This window comes from Condylostylus longicornis, unplaced genomic scaffold (assembly GCF_029603195.1).
Source record: "Condylostylus longicornis isolate FDR11 unplaced genomic scaffold, ASM2960319v2 ptg000064l, whole genome shotgun sequence".
NCBI classification, from domain to species: domain Eukaryota; kingdom Metazoa; phylum Arthropoda; class Insecta; order Diptera; family Dolichopodidae; genus Condylostylus; species Condylostylus longicornis.
The window spans coordinates 634,708-655,656 of NW_026578032.1; the positions used below are offsets into that span (position 1 = coordinate 634,708).

At 24.5% G+C, this 20,949-nt stretch overlaps 1 protein-coding gene across 1 annotated transcript in view; it reads left to right on the forward strand.

Annotated features, from left to right (window-relative positions):
- The window catches only part of LOC129612223 (neuropeptide Y receptor type 2-like), a 35,407-nt gene extending 23,817 nt beyond the window's left edge, over positions 1 to 11,590 (forward strand). Inside the window, exon 2 of the mRNA XM_055525756.1 lies at positions 10,388 to 11,590. Within this exon, the coding sequence (XP_055381731.1) occupies positions 10,388 to 11,359 (972 nt within the window). The 3' untranslated portion in view covers positions 11,360 to 11,590. The remainder of the gene's footprint in view (positions 1 to 10,387) is intronic.
- The last annotated feature ends 9,359 nt before the right edge of the window (positions 11,591 to 20,949 follow it).

A 20,949-nucleotide genomic window follows, 5' to 3' on the forward strand; every position in this document is an offset into this window, starting at 1 on the left:
GTGTCTTTTTAATACAATATTTTTTGTATCAGTGTTTACACATTAAATATTATTCATGGATTTTGTATCAATGAGAATTGGATGCCATTCCATTAAACAAAACCAACTTGACATTTAAATGCATTCAATTTCCAATAAATTTTGATTATATGATCAAATATATTTAATTAATATATAATTTTGATGATAGATCCAATAAAATCCATGAACAATATTTGATGTGTAAACGCTTCCTTTTAATGACTTCACAAATATTTCGAAACAAGGATATTATTTATTTGTTCATATAAATAAATTTAAATTCATTTTAGGATTAAAATTTTTTGTATGATATTACAATATAAAATTGCATTTATTCAATATAAAAAAAAAATATATTCAAGTAGACCATATGTCTCTAATATTAAAAATTATTTATAGTGTAGGATTTAAAATAAATACAGGTGAGATTAAATATAAATAAATTATTTTGTTATTTAAAAGTATATGCAATGATTTTAGAAAATTCAAATGAATATTCAATTTATATATAGGATTTAATTACCATAAATATATAATTTATATTTAAAATGGAAGATTTTATAAATTCAGAATTAGCAGGCAATAATAATATTATTATCAATTAATTTTAATATAAAATTAAATAAATTTTAAATGCAAATATTTTCAATTTAATTATTTAATAAGTGTAGGTTGCAATTTGACATATAAAGGCTTTAATTTGAGTAGTCGTATGGCAATTTTATTCTACATTCTATAATTCGTGAAAATGAAATTATTAAAAACTATTCTAAGATTCAATCTACTATTAAAAATTTTTACTAAATTAATTTTTCTTTTAATTTTAGAAATTTTATGGAACAGTATAAAATTTAAAAAAGAATCAATTGTTTTGTATAACACTTTGTATAAAACTCACCTCGTTTCAATACATAAACTATTTACATAGGTGCTTATAAATCAAATCTTAAAGAATATTAGAAACTTTCTCTCATCTATTTTCTTCTACATTTTTAATATTAATATTAATATTCTACAAATTGGGGTCACCTTATATAATTTTCACAATATACAAATAAAAAAAAAAAATAACAATTACATTTATTGTAACTAAATTTTTTTTTTATTTTTTATAAAAATTATTTGATAATAACTTAATTTCCTTTTTATCTTCTAAATTATTTATATGTGTATACAAAAACCTAATTACAATGACTTTCAATTAATTCGTAGAAAATTTTTCTTATTTTTGTATTCCTATACATTTGTATATTGTTAAGGAGTATACAAATATCCTTTTTATTGATAAAATTAAGTAAAATTGCAAAATGGCCAATTTAACCTCATATTATTTAATGGATGTTGTAATTATAGAATTCTCTAGATATTTTACCAAAAAAATTTCCATATATACATATATAGAATGTGTGTATCTATAAGTAAATATATTATTTTGTTAAAATAATTAATTTTATATAGAAGAATTATTTAAGAAATTATATAATATAAAAGAATGTGTATATAGAGAAATTTATATTACAATATTGTATTCTTAAAATACTTTTATTATTTTGATTCTTTTTGTTCTAAATTCTATTAGAATTATGTAATTCGTGTCCTTTATCCATTATACAAGGATATTTGTATATATTAATATTATTTAAAGAAATTTTTATCAATTTTACCATAAATCTTTTCTATATACGTAAAAGTAAGTCAAAGAAATAAATTATCCTGAAATTGTACATTTTTTATATATATTTTTTATTTATATATGATTAAATAGAAATAAATCACGTATTTTATATTAATATATATAAACATACCCATAATCGTAAAATTCAGGAGCTTAATTATAATATTATATACATACGCATATATTTATACAGTTATAATATAAAATATATATATCAATCTATTTAGGAATTGATTTAATGATATACAAGTACTATTTTATTATTATTTAGGATAATGTTTAAGTAAAACAATTATTTTCAAAGTATCAAATAAATTTGCATTTTGTCTATATTTTAATATAATATTGTATATGTATATTAAAATTAAATAATTATTTCTTTTGAAATTTTTGTCTAATTTATTAGATTTCATTTAATTTAGAACAATATATTAATTGCCTTTTTATTAACGGTTTAGGCATATTATATATATTAATTTCAATTTTCAATGAAAACTACAATTAATGATGAAATTTTAAAATGATTGCAATTTTAATTAATTATTGTATAGTAATTAAACCTTTCTAAAATTGAGAGCTTTTCTTCTCAAATTTTGGTTTATAAATTTTATTTTTAGCATGAAGTTCATTATTAATTAATATTGTTTTGTCATAAGATATTCAGAATGCTTTGGGGTTTTGATCATTTTAATCAATTAAATATCAATTAGATTTTTGGAAAACTGGAAAATATTTTACTGAATTATAAAGAATTTTTATTTTACCTAAGAGAATTAAAAAATTTTCATTGCATACTTTTTGGCAAATATAATTTTTTTTTTACAATTGCTTGTACATAATTTTTCTTCAAAATTTTAAGAAATAATTTGTAAATTAATTTATTTGAATTCAAATTATTTGCAATTTTTTTTAAATAATAAAATAATTTGTATTATCAGATTTTTGAACAATTTTATGATTTTATAAAATAGTGTCTTATGCAATTTGTATATTTACAACTATAGAACTGGTTCTCAGTTAGTTTGATTCCCGAAATAGTCTTAGTTAATAAATAAGGAATAATAATAAATAAGGAAAAATACCATTGTAATAAGGAAACTTGCTTATCCAAAACTATTTAAATAAGGAATTGATCTTATAGATAATATAATTCAAGAATTAAATTTATATGAAAAAATTATTCTAAATTGAATATAATAAAATAAAATAAATTTTTTAATAAAAATTTTTAAAATATTAATGTTTTTAGAGAAATAATAATAATAATTTCTTATAAGCCTCACTAAATTCAGAGTTTTAATTAAGTAACTATTTTTCGTTGATATAGAACCTATTTCATTCATATGTGTAACTAAAATATGAAATTTAATTAAATTGAATTTTAAATTATAATTTTCAGATTTAGAAAAATCTTAAGCCCATATAACTTTTAATTTTTTATTCACATTTAAATTTATTCACTTGTTATTTTAAAAAAATCATAGAATTATGCTTGGGCCTTTAGAGAAAAATTATAATTTTCAATAAATTCTTCAATAAAAATATATAGACTTTAAAATTTTTGAAGGACCTCTTTTTCAATATTATAGAAAATCTTAAATCTTTTCTATCAATTATTTGGTATTTACCATTTTAATTTTTCTTATTTTCATTTAAATTCTGTAACAATTTCAAGTGGTCCTTATTTTATCTAACATTTTCAATTTTCTTCATTGAAAATTTTTTGCTTTTTTTTTCTTGCGCTCTTAATTTGATCATAAAAATTATAATATTATAATAATTGAAATTTGAAGATAAAAATTATAGAATTTCTCTTATAATAATAATAAAAATAATAATAAAAATAAAAAATTTCTTATATAACATGTAATTTTCTTTTAAAATATAAAAATTATGAAAATTTAATTGAAAAAAAAAAATACTTGAACCAAAAGTTAAGAATCTCCTCTTTTTTTTTTTTATTCTTTAATAACTTTTGTCTGGCTCCTTTTACTTATCCATATACACGTATATACACAAGGAGTATGTATTTTCTTGAAATTGTTCATATACATATATATAAATATATAAATGTATAACTGTGTATATGTATCCGAAAATAATGAATGATGACAAGTGGCGTCTCTTGTATTCATTTTGCTTTTTTAAATTGCTAAATAAATGTTTAGGAGAATGAAAATGCAGTCATAATTTTTATTATATAATTTTTTTTTTTACTTTATTTTATTTGTTACTTACTTTTACTACACCTTTATAATAACCGCACCTTCTTAAGTCATAGAATAGAATTTGTTTTTTTTTTCCTCATTTATTTAATTCCACTAAAATGAATTCTTTCTTGAAAATTTAAATTGCAAAAAAAAAATTATACGCAATATATAGGCAATTATATCTTGTATATTGAATAGCTATTATGAATTATATATATATATATATGTATATAAAGAAAATAGCCATTTAAAAAAAAATATATATTTATTTATGTATTTTACATAAGTGTTAAAAATAAAGAGAAAGAAAAAATACGGTGGTAATTTATACTAATAAAATATAACCTTCGTTTAAAATAATGTTCACATAAAATATACGTACCCATATATAATATATATATAGATATATGTTAATGTTAAAATGTATACAACTATGTATATATAATTTGCATATATAATAATATTATTGTACAACAAAGTTGTTAATTATTATAGCAATTTTTTTTTTTTTATAAAAATGATGGACAAATGACATTTATGTAAATACACAAGAGGGGACCGAATATTTAAATATGGATGAATATAGATATACGAGTATACAATTTTATATAGTTATATAAATATTGTATATATATATATATATACATATAAACTGGTTTCTAATAACATTTCAAATAGCCATAATTAGCCATTTGTTTTTCTTTACACGTATCGGATTTTATATACTATATATAAATTTAATAATATATACCTCTATATATATGGATATATATACATTAAATATGTATTTATATATTATATATTACAGTATTCCTCTTTCATGTATATGCATTTTTATTAAAAAGGACTTTTTATACATACATAATTTTATAATAACATACTTTATATTTTAGTCAGTATTTATTTAGAAAAGCTTATATACGTGCCCGGTTTAAGATTATGAAATTTATACACTAATATACATATATATATATATATATATATATATATATATATATATATATAGTTATATATATATATATATATATATATAACAATAAATTAAGAATATAATAACTAGCTTATACTTGATATCTTTTCATATTTCCATGTAAATAAATTCTAATATTTTATATACATAACATACGAGTATAAATATGCTTATTATAAGAATATGAGAGAATAATTTACGATATACAAGTTTATTGAAAAAAATGAAAAATAGAAAACAAAACAATTGTAGCTGTAAAATATTATGAAATTTAATATATGTATTTAATATATACGTACATATAATTATACAAGGTGTCTCTGATAATAAATGGGAGCGGATGATCTCAGTATAGTGATGATAAAAAATATATATATAGAAAAAATGTTCAGTAACAAATTAAATTATTATTATATTGTATTTTACTATAATGGATCGTTTATATTGAAAGTGATCTAAGTCCATTTTTAATTGATAATTAAATAATACAACGTTTGGTAATTAAATGATAATATGTTGGTATAGGTATTTGTATTCCTTGTTACAATCACATAATGTTAAAAAATTGCAAGTAAAATAAAAAGACATTGGAAATTGCAAATGGCCTTAAGTTACTTTCAAAATAAAACGACCCAATTAGTGTATGAATTTAATACTGAACTCATTCTGGCACTTTAATTTTGGAAAATATTATGAAATTATTAAACCAAGCTCAGCAACATTAAATTATCGAGTTTTTTTTTTTAGTTCTTCTAAAAATTATCCTTTAAATTATCCGTACAGAAAATTCATATTTTTTAGAATTTCATGCAACATCAAGAATGATAAATTCCTGTTATTTTTGTACAAAAGGAAATATGAAGTTGTTGCATAACAACTGAAGAAATAAAGAATAAATGAATTACGCCTAAAAGATGGCAATTTTTTGCATATTAGAAAATATTTTTTGTTGTGATTTATTTTGCTATTATTTTTGTTGTAAAATTATAAAATGTCTATTAATAATTTTCTAATTTCTCTAAATTATTCTTTTTGCTTCAGTAAAAAGACTGGTATATTTAAAATATGAAATTTTTTAATATTGTTAAGAACTTTTTGAGTAAAATACAGCCAAACATCTTTGTTTTAACAAAAATAAAACTGGGACAAAAATTTTATTCTCTTCCAATACATAGTTAAGTTTTAGATATGCGTTTTCTGAGAAAAAATATCCCTGTATTAACACAACCACATCCACATATATTTTAAAATCAAAAAAATTTACCTTAAAAATTACTACAATTCAATTTATAACAGTTCGATTTTGATATTATGCTATACATATCAAAACTTTTCAAAAATAAATAATTTATAAGCTATCTAAAGTTCAACAAGACTTCAAACGATACTTGTTTCAAAGAGATTTTGAAGTCTCTTTACAACATGCAACAAAACTTTACATTGGAATCATTTATTTCGTTTAACATACATATTTTATAGAATATTCTAAATATGACATATGAAATAAACTTCACATCAATCTTTCGATGTTTCCTCCAAAAATAACATACAAAATTTAAGACATATTAATTTTTTTTTTATTTATGAATAATTCATATATGTATCTATGTATATCTATATAAATATTTAAAAAAATATATTATGTTTGGTTAAAAATTTTGGACAAGTTCAAGGATAAAGTTAAAGATATTATAGACGCATGTAAAGCTATTTACAAGAGTTTGAAAATTTTTTCCAAGAACATTCAAAATTTTCAAATAAAAAGAAAATCTTATAATAAAAAATGAACATGTACTAGAATATAAAACATTTTTGAAACAATTTAAAACTTTAAAAAAATTATTCACTATGTTAGAAAAAATTGCATACTTCTTGGGGTATGTATTACTCATTCAACTTTAATATAACTGTTAACTTAAATTTTAAAAGAAAAACTTTTATGCAAACATTATTGTAAAACTTTGTAAAAAATATGACTCTGATTTAAAAAATATTTTACTGTCGGTTTGGTAAGTGTTTACAAGTTTTAGTCTGATATTTTTAAAATCTGTAGTAAAACTTTTTTTCAATATTGAAATTGTGAAAACATTCAATTTTACACATTCACTTACATGAATGTGTAAAAATATCTAATTTGGGGGACATAAAAATCAATGGGTTTAAAAAAAAAATATTTGAATTTCAATATTTAGATGAGTTTTCGGTAAAATGCTCGAAATTTTCCGTAAGAAAGCCGGGGGAAATTGATAATTTTACTTGAAAGGATTTTTTAATTATTTTAGAATAACAATAATGTTAAAAGTAATCCAAATGATAAGCTCCCTTTAAAATTAGATTTTCTTGGGTTATAGGCATGTTAAATTCATAGAACGTCTTTTACTTTTACGTTGACTAAGGCTTGTATCACAACAATACTGTCATTTATTTTCTGAAAACTATCACCAAATATTAACTACATTGTTAATAAATTGTGAAGTGAATTTTTATTACCAAATAAGTGAACTTTCTTATTATGCAGCCAATTATTTCATAATTCTTTTTCAATTTTAATACTTACATAATTATAATAATTACGTAGTCTTGTTCAAATAATACATAGGGAAAAATACGATTACCATATAAAATATTCCAATACCATACTATAAGTGTACATAAAAATGGTTCAAATATTAATCTCTTAAATAAAAAAAAAATTTCATTATTCATGCATTAAATTAATGAACAAAAGGCAATTTCTTAACAAATTGCCGATCTTTTAAAAAGTTTTAATTATATTTCATTGGCATTGTACTTTTACTGAACCTAGAAATTATATTTTTTTTTTAATTTTAGATGTACGTGCTTCTATACCTTCTTTGTATTTTGTAAATGAATTTTTTAGGAGCGCATTAGATTCTTTACATTATATTTGGTGTTATAAAAAAAAAAATCAAATACTTCCCAATTATTTGTAATAAGAGAATTTTAAAATTACTTGACATTGAAAATAAAATACTTATTACGTATTTGCACATACATATATACAGTATACATGTATTTATATATTGCACACTGAAATAAATTTAAAAAAAAAAATAAATTTTCGAATTCATTGATTATTAAAAACAATTTTTGATGTTAACAAAAATTAAAGTGACTGGCAACATAAGAAATTTTAGCTTTTGTTTTTTTTGTTGCTTCTTTTTTTTGCGAAAATTTAACAAATAAATAAATCACGTTTAGTATTGACGCATGAATTAACTGATGTATACTCAATATAATGTTGTATTTTAAAATTACAGTAAAACTTCCATAGAATGAACAACAAATATACCGAAATTTTCTGTTTAACGAGAAATTATTGGTGAGTCGGTAAATTTTTAATTTTAGTCGGGTAAAAAATTCTACACATAGTGATCCGGAGGTTGCGTAAATGTTTAACTAAGTATTTCGTTGGAGTTTCTTAGGAATATCATAGAGGATAACGTAGCGCATTAAAACTTTGAAAAATTTTCCATTTTCTAAACTGAAATTTCACACTTAAGCAGCTATTACTCGAAAACGCCAAATCAGTCATTAAAATTACCGCTATGTAGATCTATTAACTGAGAAGAAAGGTTGCGGAAAAAACATTCAAGCTTCAGCAGTTTCGAAGCTGATTTTAATATTTGTCAAATGGAATTTTTCAATTTGATTTTCTTTGGACCTCCAAAACTATCGCTAGACGTCTCTAGACGTGTCGGCAGCTTTACCATCAATTCCAGACCACCCCTTTAGCGTGCATTTAAATTCATTATAGCAAAATGATTTAGGTTTCCGTTTCTTATAATTTGTTTTTCCATATTATAAAAAAAATTAGTACACAAAAACCTAAAAATCCAAAGAAAAAATCAGAAATTTTACGTGGAAACATTTTAAAATAAGCACTAAGAGGCAAACATAACATGAAATTAGCTGTCATGTTCAAGTTTAGTTCATACATTATTCCGAATTTCTCTTAATATATGACGTAGCTTAAATAAGCTGTATTGGTGTATAATTTTTAATTAATTTTTGTTGAGCGAACTCCTCTATATTACGAACAAACAATTTGAATTTTGAGTGGTTTGTTATATGGAAGTTTTACTGTATATGCACACATGTCTAGTATACAATAAGCAACATAAATACGGATACAGACTTTATATTAAAAATTTTTTTCTAAACAATTTCATTATAATTTTAATAGCAATTTCCTTCTTTTACGTGACTTTAGATGAAAAGAAAACAAAAATTGTGTATTCGAAAATTTTATTATTTCTGCTAGAATCAAATTGATTCCCTCTAAAAGAATTTTTTTTTTTTTTTTCATAGACCACTTATTTCAGACAAAATTTTACTTTTGTTTTTTGTTGTTTTTGTTATTTCTTTTTAAAAATCCATAATGGAATTAAATATTAAACATTTGTAAAATTCAATTTTTTTCTTTTTCTTTCTTTAAGTTGAAAACAACAACAATAGCAACATAAGAAAATTTCCTTTTTTTTTTTATTTTTCTTATTTAGGATCTAAAGGAAATAACAATTTAAGTACCTATAGATTTATAGAAAATTGTATAAAGCTAGGCTATATAAAAAGTTTTAAAATTTTTAAAAAAAAAAAATGGGAAAAAAAAAGGTTAGAAAATTTTCTAAAATTTAAAGAACACCGAAAGAAAAGAACAAAAAATATTTTAAGAAATATTTTCACGTTCACTTGTTACAAATTATTATTCAATATTGAACAAATTTCCAATTTTTCTTTTTTTTATTGTTTTTAATTCGAAATTGACATGAGATGTCGAACATATTTATTGTCATTACGTCAAATATTTTGGTCGACTTTTGACCCACAAAATGACTAATTGAAATATTTCAATATTTTTATCTTCCTGTGTACACACCACATTTTAATCTTTGGTTGGTTGGTTGGTTGACGTCCACCGCGACTCAATTAGCTAAAATATGTCGGTTTGCATGACTACCCCGTCATAGAGTGTACGATTACAATTGGTCTATTTAAGCCATTCGGTTCTCTTGAGGAATCTATCTAAATCCCCGACGATAACCTTCAATATTTCGTCTGGCTCGTTACACTTGCTTTGTCTCACATGTCTGACACTCGTAGAGATAATGAAAAGTCTCCTTCTTTTCCATTTCTCGGTACCTATGGAACGTCAGATTGAAGAAAAATGTAGTATAGCCGCATGCTCTCTCAATAAACGGTATTTCGTGTAGACTGTCGTAAGGCCGGCAATGTTCTTTCCCCTCCCACCCCCCTGAAAGATATCGTTACGAGTCCATCTATTTGTTAAGTCATAGTACTCATATTTTGGGCCATATTTTTCTTGACGTTCCGCATGTTGACAAAGTTTTCCACCCATGTGAGAGAAAACTCATTTTAACTGCAACGAAGTGTATTTCTTTATAGTCCCCGTTTAATGATATTATTTTATTACAAAATACAATGACAATTAACTAATTTACCATTTTTTTTATATATTTTTAATTTTAGGTACCATATTCTCAAGGATGTAGTGTTTATATATCAACATTTACATTAACAGCGATTGCAATAGATCGTTTCTTTGTAATAATATATCCATTCCATCCGAGAATGAAAATAAGTAGCTGTGTGTCAATTATAATTATAATATGGATATTGGCATTAGTATTAACATTACCATTTGGCCTATTCCGTCATGTATATACCGATACAGATGATATAACTGGTCTAAATACAACATATTGTGAAGAAGCATGGCCTACAGAGCATATTCGTAAAGTTTTTGGTTCAATAACATCAGCATTACAATTTGTTTTACCATTTTTAATAATATCATTTTGTTATATTGCTGTATCATTACAATTGGCTGGACGTGCTAGAGCAAAACCAGGTACAAAAACATCACGACGCGAAGAAGTTGATAGAGATCGTAAAAGACGTACAAATCGTATGTTAATTGCAATGGTTGCAATATTTGGTTTTTCATGGCTACCAATAAATGTTGTTAATATATTAAATGATTTTTATGCAAAAACCGATGATTGGAAATATTATAATTTAATATTTTTTATTGCACATAGTATTGCAATGTCATCAACATGTTATAATCCATTTTTATATGCATGGTTAAATGAGAATTTTCGTAAAGAATTTAAAGTTGTATTACCATGTTTTAATCCATCAAGAGGTTTATCAACGAATATTGAATCAAGACAACGATGGAAACGTGAATTAACAATAAATTGCCAAAGTGAACCTCATCAAGAATCATTACTAACATCTAGAGTATCAGTTAGTCAATTATCAATGAAGGACATTAGTCAGGGATGTACAACAACAAAAAATTCAACAATACAACAAACTGTATTTGTATCATCAGATACTGGCCAATCAAATGTTAAAAAAGGCCAATTTACTGAAACGAAAATTTTACCCAGCGGTGTTATTGAAACTAATTTTGAAAATAAAAATAGTTTGTAAGATTAGAGAAAATTAAAAATATAGAGAAAAAAAAAATAACCTTAAAAATACATAAAGAAAAAATGTTTGTATACATAAGATTTAGTAATTTGAAATAAAATATAAAAACAAAAATATTATTATTTTTTATAATTTTTGAGAAAATAAAATATAAAAATGTAAAACGAGAAAACTAAGTAATAGAAAAAACTTAAGTTGGAATTTTTTCAAATAGCTATGCCTTCTACAAAATCTAAGAGCAAAAATCTTAATTATGAAAATTTTAAAAAATAAATGAGAAATGAAAAAGGCAAAAATTAAATTAATTTATAAATTATACAATTAATAATACAATTGTAGATAGATAGATTGTTAATTTTTTAAAAAAAAAAAAACAAAATAGAATTAGAATTAAAATGTACTTTGGTATATTAAAAGAAAAATTAAATAAAAATTTAAAAAAAAAAAACATATTCCAAGAAAAAACAAAAATGTATTTGTGAAAAGTGTAAAGAAAAATTCTCAGAAAATTTTTAATTTATATTTTAAATAATTTTATTTGTAATTTTTATCATTATATACATGAAAATATAATTTTATTTAAGCTGAAATTAACAAATTTAATGTCCTTCCAATCTTATAAACTCAGTTGACTGAATCAGATCATATTAGTTTAGTATCATTTTGTAAATCTGTATAGGGAAGAAAACCATTATAAAACTCTTCACCGTAAATTTTTTATTTAGCTTCTAAATTTATAGCAATTAAATAATTAAAATTTTACTAACTTACATTAATACTATACGAAATGGTCGGATAACTTGCAAAATTGTAAAATTTTACTCAATAGTTAAATGATTTTAATAGGTAGTCGCTTCGGAATCACTCATAAATTTAAATTTTTAAATATGATTTTTATTAAGAGTATTTATTAATAGTACAGTTTTTTTATACTAGTATATTTTTGATCCAAACCTTGGATTACGCTCGTTTCGTATTATTTAATCCCCTCAGATCTAAATAAGACACTAATTTCTGTTGATGCAGATTTTATTTGATTTTTTAAATCTACATTCTCTGTTTGTAATTTGCAGATCTCGTTTTGTAACACCTTACAAAGACCCTCTAACTCGGTTATTCTCGAGTCCTCAGTATCCAATTTACTCTCCTATATAAGACGCCTTCTCATATTACCCTCTTGGGTTTTCATTTTTTTGTCTTCTGCAAACTTATTAGACTTTTTCTCGGAGTTATCATCCTTAATTCTGCCATTTTTCTCGGCAATCACCAATGGGGATGATCGCATGACCCCCCATCTACTTCTAAATGGACCCATCAACGCCGATCTACTATGCAATAAGTGGTCTCCCAGAACCCATGAGGCCATCATCCGAAGAGTGTGAATTTTCCAGCATTACTGGATTACCACCTCGGGTATTCAATCCTTGTGTTTTGTTCATTGTATTTGTTTTGTTTTATTTCGGAGTTTTCTTCTCCTAGACTTTGAGAATAATTCCCTCGTGCAAGGCAGCACATAAAATTTCTGCCGTCCCTCAGGGATCAGTGGCAGACCATAACTTAAGTAAACAATGAGAGCCGCTCATTGAGAGTCCGTCGCGTCTAGATATCTATTTGGATTTTAGTGGACTCTTACCACAAGCATACCATAAAACCTTCATACAACTACAGAACACGATTTATGATGTAGCCAAAGGACTGCGTCAAGGCAACGAATTTAATATTTTATAATTCAGTATCTCTACTGAATCTATGTGAACTACTGAATACTGAATCCAACAGTATCTCTACTGAAATATCTATGTAGCTTTATAAGTTCCTGATGTGGTGGTGTGTTCACCTATTGAAAGTAATATTTCGCTGGTTCGAGCTCAATTCGAACAAAAATTTTCTCATATTGGCTCGTTTCTTTGAATAATCATAAAAATTCTCTAATGAAAACCTTATTTCAGAGAGTCGTATCCCAATAGTAAGTAGCCTATTGTATAGAAATAAAGTCAATTGAAAAGAAAAATGAAGAAGGATGTGATAAAGCTGATAACTATCAATGCGTTATTACTATTTTGGCCTGATGTACTAAATTTGAATAATTATTTTAACCAATTCTAAATGAAAAGATCAAGGAATAAATTTTCCAAATGAAAAGAATAATAGACTAAACGTTGGTTCAATAATGCATTCAAAGTAGTTTAAAAACAATAACCAGTAAATCAACCAAATTTTAGGTGAAATTAAAAAACCGTAAATGGGAAAAATTCCGAAGGTTTCGTTAAAAATGTAAAAATCCTCATAAAGCGTTTTTTACTTTCCATAGGAATAGAATTTATATAAAATGTAACATATTCTGAATTTCTAGAACAAACCTAAATACAGAAATGTAGAAAATTTTTATTTTATTAACTATTTAACTGGTTGAGGGTCATGGTCATTAAGCACAAAACACTCTTAGAATAGATGATGGGGCCAAACGAAATTTCGTACAATTATTTTTGATTATAAATAAAAAAAATTTCAATTAAACAATTAAACATTAAATTCAATTTGCAAACAAACAAAATTAACTTTTTATTATAGTAGAACTTATAACTATTAACTTGTAATAGCAGAATATGTACACAATTAATGGTAGCCAATTACGAACAAGTACGCATAATTTTTATTGCAACTATTAAAACTCAATTCAATTTCAAATTATGTATTTGTATACGCATTAAAAACAAAGTAGTAAATTTGCATATGTAGTACAACAATTTATAAGGGCATTATATATTTTTGTACATAGATCTATATGCACATATAATATTTAGCAATAAGGATAATAATAAAAAGGAAGCCTTCTAATCGAATTGTACTATTGTAGTCTACAAATTTTATCGCATATTAAAATTTTGTCCAACAATAACTTTCATCATTATTCGTCAATTGTGATACACAATGCATATAATAATTTTATTACATGTTATTCAATTGTATTTCTAATCGTTTCGTATTATTTGAAGATATCATTATTTCCTATTACAAGTATCCCATGTACTAGACATATAGTATTATAATTAAGGGTAACGAGCCCTACTTCATTAAATTTTTATAGATTTTTATGTTATGCCAATTCAAATTTGTTTTTATTTATACGAATTCTGATTAGCACTATAACGGGAAAAGGAAATTTTTTATATATTTGAGAAAAATAAAAAATTTGAATGATGCTATTTGGAATATAAAAAATTATTTATTAGTAAATAATAATATAAAACTAAAATAATAAAGTTGTGTTATCTTTGAAGAAAAATAAACATTTTGGTATTAAACTCTTAATACGTATAATAAAAACTTAAGAATAGGTTTTTGGAATCATTAAATATTAACTACTTGGGTGAGACTGCGTAAAACTATAAATAATTTAGTTAACACTTTTTTCTGGATTTTAATAAAATTAGTTGATAGGATGTTATGGCACATTTTTAATTTGCCGCACTATTTTTACCTTAATTTTTTTCTCAGGCCTACTTTATAACTTAAGACTACTACCATCATTTCTCAAAAAATATTTTTAAACGTTCAAGCTTTAAGTACAGAAATGTTTATTTAAAGAACTCACTTTTATACTTTACAATTTGCAAAGTTACAATATCTATGTTGGTCCGCCATATTTTTTAAAACAAGGACAAAATTTTAACCAGCCGGATTCATTATTTCAGTTGAATAAATAAGTTGAATACACATAAACAACCTTAAAAAAAATTTTACCTTGTAAAATCGACTTATATACATAAATTTAATAATTTCTTGTGTGATTTATAAATATTAAATTAAAATTTAAAAATAATAAAATCGAATTAAACAATTGCGTAAATATACACAAGAGCCCCGGACAATATTTCAATATTTAATTAGCAATATTTCAGGTCGAAACATATTCCATTGAACTGTGTGCTCTGTCATCAGAGCATCATAATAATAAAGCAGAGTCTTTATTATGTTAGACAGTAGGGCTCTTCTTGGGGCTCCCTCGTCTAATATCATGGGATGCAGACTGCTAAGGAAATGCGTTGATGTCCTTGATCTGGCTAGGTATACCAGTTAAATAATTCTAATGAAGGTGCTGGGACATTACGGTATATGCGGAGATGATAGTCTCGGCTTGACCCTGAAAGGGTTGACCACCCTTTTCATTGGGCCGAAGCCATGACAACGGCCCTGAATTGTTGGGAAGAACGGAAACTGGTCACACTCGGTCGTCCAGATATGAGGGTATTGTCGGGTGTATCCACTGTACCCTGCCTTCCAATGGTCCATCTGAAAAGGATGGCGAAGAGCGCGGTGTGCCGTCTCTGTCTTGAAATGCTGTAACACTTATTGTGTGAATACAAGACCGTGACTCGCCTACACTTGAAAAGCTTCGGAAGGGGCTTTGAAACCACAATGGAAGCCTCGCGACTTGAGGTTGCTGCTCTACTGTAATTTTTCAGGGGCTCAGATATAGTGCCAATGTAGGTGGTGATTGGAATCACAAAAGATCCTATGGGTCGACGCCAGAAGTGCTTAAGGAGTTTATAGACTTTAACTAATATATTGTTAAAAATTATCGTTTTTAGTAGTTTTACTGTCCAGAAAGTGGCCAGAAATAATTATCTCCACAAAATATGTTCGTGTATAAAATTTTCTATTTCAGCGTCTCAAAGTTTTGTAAACAGTCGGACGGCTGTGGGGACAGACGAACGGGCTTCGGCAGAGTAAAGGTAATAATTACATTTTTAAACAAATATTGAAAGAGCCGTCGAAAAGACTCTTATTATAAGTTAATTAATAAGAGTCTTTCTAAAGTTTATTTAACATGGCACCGACCTTAACGATTCCTTTTTGAAATTCTATACATAAGGTAATAAAGTAAGTATATATGAAAACTTTTTATACTCGTATTATATTAAAATTATTCATTTTCTTGTGTTTTTCGCGCATTCGATAACAAAATCATTATTGTTCAGTAATTTGCTACTCCATAATGACTACACATTAAAAAAAAATGATTAATCTACTGCCCAATAGATGTCTCATTTATTTTTTATTTTATAATGTAGTACCTTTTCTCCATTCCAATATAGTAAGGCAAGAATGGAAAATTTTATTTGCAAACAAAAATAGAAAATTCAAATTTGCTATAGTTATTTTTATACATATACATAGCTGTAATAAATAATGCACACTCGAAAGCAGAAATTACAAATTAATCAAACATTTTTTTTTTCATTTTTATTATATTTAATTTTAATATTTCAATATGTTTAAAATATTTATGCGATATTTATTGTTTCCTTTTCAAATTTTATGATGTATTCATCAGTGTAAATGTTTGTATAAGTAATTCCAAATAATATGAAGGTTCCGCCTTCATACATAACATATTTTTGTTTTATTACGTTGTTATGTTTGAATGTAAATAAACCGTATGTTTAATTTGTTAAAAGCTTCTTATCTACTAATTGAAATGGTAATTTGAGGTAAGGTGATTTTGTTTACAATATTCATAAATATGTGTATTTTTTATTACTATCACTTCATATTATGTAAAATGTGTGTAAAATTGGAGTTAAAAATTTTTAATGCGATTAATCCCTTACAATAATTTGTATTAAGTTTGAAATTTATTAACATATAAGTTTGTGTGTCTAAAGCGCAAAAAGTTCTGACGCAATGTTATAGCCTAAGTGTAAGGGATTTTATCTATATTCAAATATGATGATTTTCAGTTTTATGGTTTGTTTTTTATGTCAATTCTGATTGCAATATTTAGAATGATCAGGAACTAATGATCCCTTATATGATCTAGATATATATCTAGCGGCGCATCTAAATTAAACAAAATAGCAAACTTTTTTATGATAATTAACGTTTTGGAAAAATTTTCCAATTTCACAAGCTTCGAAACTGTTAAGAATATTTTTCAAGCAGAGTATTTTCCTATCGCCCTTATAGTCTCCGGAATATTTATTTTTTTCCTATAAAACTCCAAAGAATCATTTCCCGAGAGCTTTATTACTAGTTCATATTTGCGATAATCCTATATAAAGTTCTTAATTAATTATACCCGGTTGCATTGAATGCTATTAATTTCCTTCATTTGCAGTATTGAATTTTAAGTTAAGAAATTGCCATCAACCAGTCACCAAGCAACCTCAACACAATGATGTATTTATTGCATTCTAGAAAGAAAGACAATAACTACATAATTCAAAATTTTAAAGAATAGATCCATTTTCATATGCTATACATTTTTCCAATATATTGCGTTCAAGACAAACAATTCTCATATTTTTTATATTTTTCATACAAATTGCATTCCAATTCTTGCCAAACAAATCCAGTCTGTGAGCCCCTATTTTAATGACCTTTAATTAATTTTTTAAATCAAATTAATTTTTTTTTAAATGTGACCAAACGTGTCACTTTTAACTCATTGTTTTATTTTTATACGAGTATTATATGCGTATAAGTATAACAGCTTCATAATGAAAAAAAGAAATAAGTAAATTTCCGTTATTTTTTATATCCTTGGTAATTTTATGTACCTTGTATATGTTCTTAGAATATAAATGGTCTATTTATTCGGTCATTTTGCTTTTCCAGTTGTAAGCATTTTAATGATTTTAAAAAGAATTTTATTTTTTATTTTTTCTTATATATTCTTATTTTATCAATGTTATACAAAAACCACGTTTAACTACACATAAACTCTATACGCACATTTATTCATAAATACATATATAATTATGTCTGTGTATGTGAATGTGACAATAGACGTCATAATAATTTTATCATTAATATAAGTAAATTTCCATATAACAAATATTATTTATGTGTAAATGGATAAAGTAAGGGGTGAGTAAAAAAATTTCCTTTTGCTTCATTTAAAGTAAAAAAAAGTTCTACAAATCGAAGCGCTACGAGTCAATAATATCACATTGTTATCCGATCAATATTGTAGGTCAACCGATCAATTGCCATTTTAGTTCTATTTATATGGGACTGAAAATGTTATATATACAAAAATTTAAAATAAAGATCAATACACAATTTCACTGAGAAGTTGCGAGTCTCGAATCCTACTCAATTGAATAAAAGTCGAGCTCAGGAGCGGTTTAAAAATTTTTTATCAGAATAACGTCATTGCGGATCAAAATTTTATTTCCTTTTATAATCTCACTTAAAGTTTTGTTTCTTTCTTTCCAAATTTTCAATGTTATTTTTAGCAAATTAAATTAAAATTCAATTTTACTCATCTACACTGTTTAAATATTTACAATGTTTACAGAAATTCTTAAGTTATTCCCTAAGTTTTTGGTTTATTTTGAAATATTTATTTATTCTATACGTATTCATCTCTTATTTTAAAATATGGCTATAAAATGATGAAAGGTGAATAAAAAAAAAATCAAATAATTGCAAATATTTGTTAGCCTCTTGTCATTTTTTACTCGGTATTAGGTACCAATGATGCGTAATATAACATGAAAAGATTTTTTTTTTGGAACTCATATACTTTCACATTTAAAAAAAAAATACTCCAAAAGACTATAGAGATATAATCTGTAAATGTTAATATTTTCAAAAATTTTAGAGAATTTATTATTTTTCAGGACGTCAATTCCATCGTAGACTAAATAATACATTAAACTGCATAGCAAGCGGAAGAATTATGAATGATACCTGGTTTCGGTATTAAAAAAAATGCATGATACGGTACCGAATCGAATAAAATATAATGTCGAAAACTATTTTGTATAATTTTTAAAATTTTTAAATTAAAAATAGAGAGTTTAAGTTATAATTAAAGAAGGTCGGAGTGCTGGAAAAGTCTTCCGGAACTTTGGCAGGCCAAAAAGCTTCTGGAAGATTATGACTAAATTTAAGAAGATTATAGGGTTGGATATATAATCAGATGATAGTGCTCAACGGGGTCTTGTCCAGTCACTGCAGATTTTCACCTCAGTAGGCCTGGAAAGTGGAGAGACTTGCAGATTCTGTGGGGAGACTATGGGGAGATCGCAGTACACTTTCACCCGTAGGAGACAGGAAATACTGAACAACTTTATTCTCATGGCGGTAGAATTGCGGTCTTCTAAGCCTCGCAATTTGCTTGAGGGAGGTGAGCGTCAAGAGTGTGTTTTAGAGTATACCACGCATTCAAAGAGGGCACAATAGATCCTTACACATAAAAGAAGCTTTGGCCAAAGCAAACTTAGGTCAGTGAATTTTTCACTCTTATTTCCTTGAAATACAGTACAATATAAAACTATTGCCAAATTCGAGTACATACTTAACGTAATTCACAACATTATAAAATTAATATCAATTTCAGAATCTACTTTAATATTTCATTAAATATTTTTTGATACAGAAAGAGAATTCTGAATTAAAATCGTCATTCTAGGTACAAAATTATTAAAACATCAAAATGTTTTCTTTTAAAAAAATTTTTTATATTGAATAAAAATTTTATTTTTATTTTTATAAAATAATTTTATTTTAAATAAAATTAGAATTTGCGTTTTTCTTTTCAATACAAAATATTGAAAATCTTTTCAATTGAATGAAAAACACGAAAATCATTTGTTAGAATTTACTTGAGTACTGCTTTGAAAAAATTTTCTCTTTCACTTCTACTTTTCTGCTGTTTTACAGTTCTTTTTTTTTGTTTTTTTGCACTTCTTGTTTCAATGAAATTTACGCACTCCTTTTAGAAGTGTTTCCTTAATGTCGTAGGTTTAAGATTTTCTTGGTATGTTTTACATTTTTTATTATTTATTTATTTATTTTTTTCCATTTATTGTTAACCTGTTATATTATTGGAAAATTTGTCTTCAATTTACGGTAAATAAGGATAATATTATGACAATGATCAAAAATAAAAGAAAAAAAAAACCGCAACCCAAAAAAAAATTTTTTTATTTTACTCGAAAATTGAATTTAAATACCTTTATAGTACGAGCCTATTTTTTTCGATATTTAAGTGTTGGAGAAGATTTTATTTTTAAAAATATTGTATAAATGTAAACTTGATTTTTTTAACAAAATATATAAAAATTATAAAGTATATTATGAAATTGATAAAAATATTTATAATGCCGCAATAAAAATATGATTGAATTTCGTATTTACTGAATATAACCATAGATGACATTGCATTTCATATTCTCTTAATTTTGAGCATATACAATTCCATTCTGCTATTATTTTTTTCTAAGTGTACAAAGCAATATCGTAACTTTTTTTTTAACTAAATTGCTTAAAAACAATGCAATCGATTTATTAATATTACTAAGTAATAATGGTGATTTATAAAAAATAAGAATGTTTGTGTTCCTTGTTTGAATAATTAATATGTTTCATTTGAATGTTTTACATTCATACTTTACAGCTATGTTTACATGTAGTTGTAAATGTAAATAATATTGTAAATTTGATTTATATTATTGGATAAGAAATGCATTTAAAATTTTATGAAAATTGATTTTAATATTTTTATTGACTGCATTTCATATATAATTTAAAATTAGGGGAGGTATTGTGATAGAACCAAATTCTACATGTCGAAT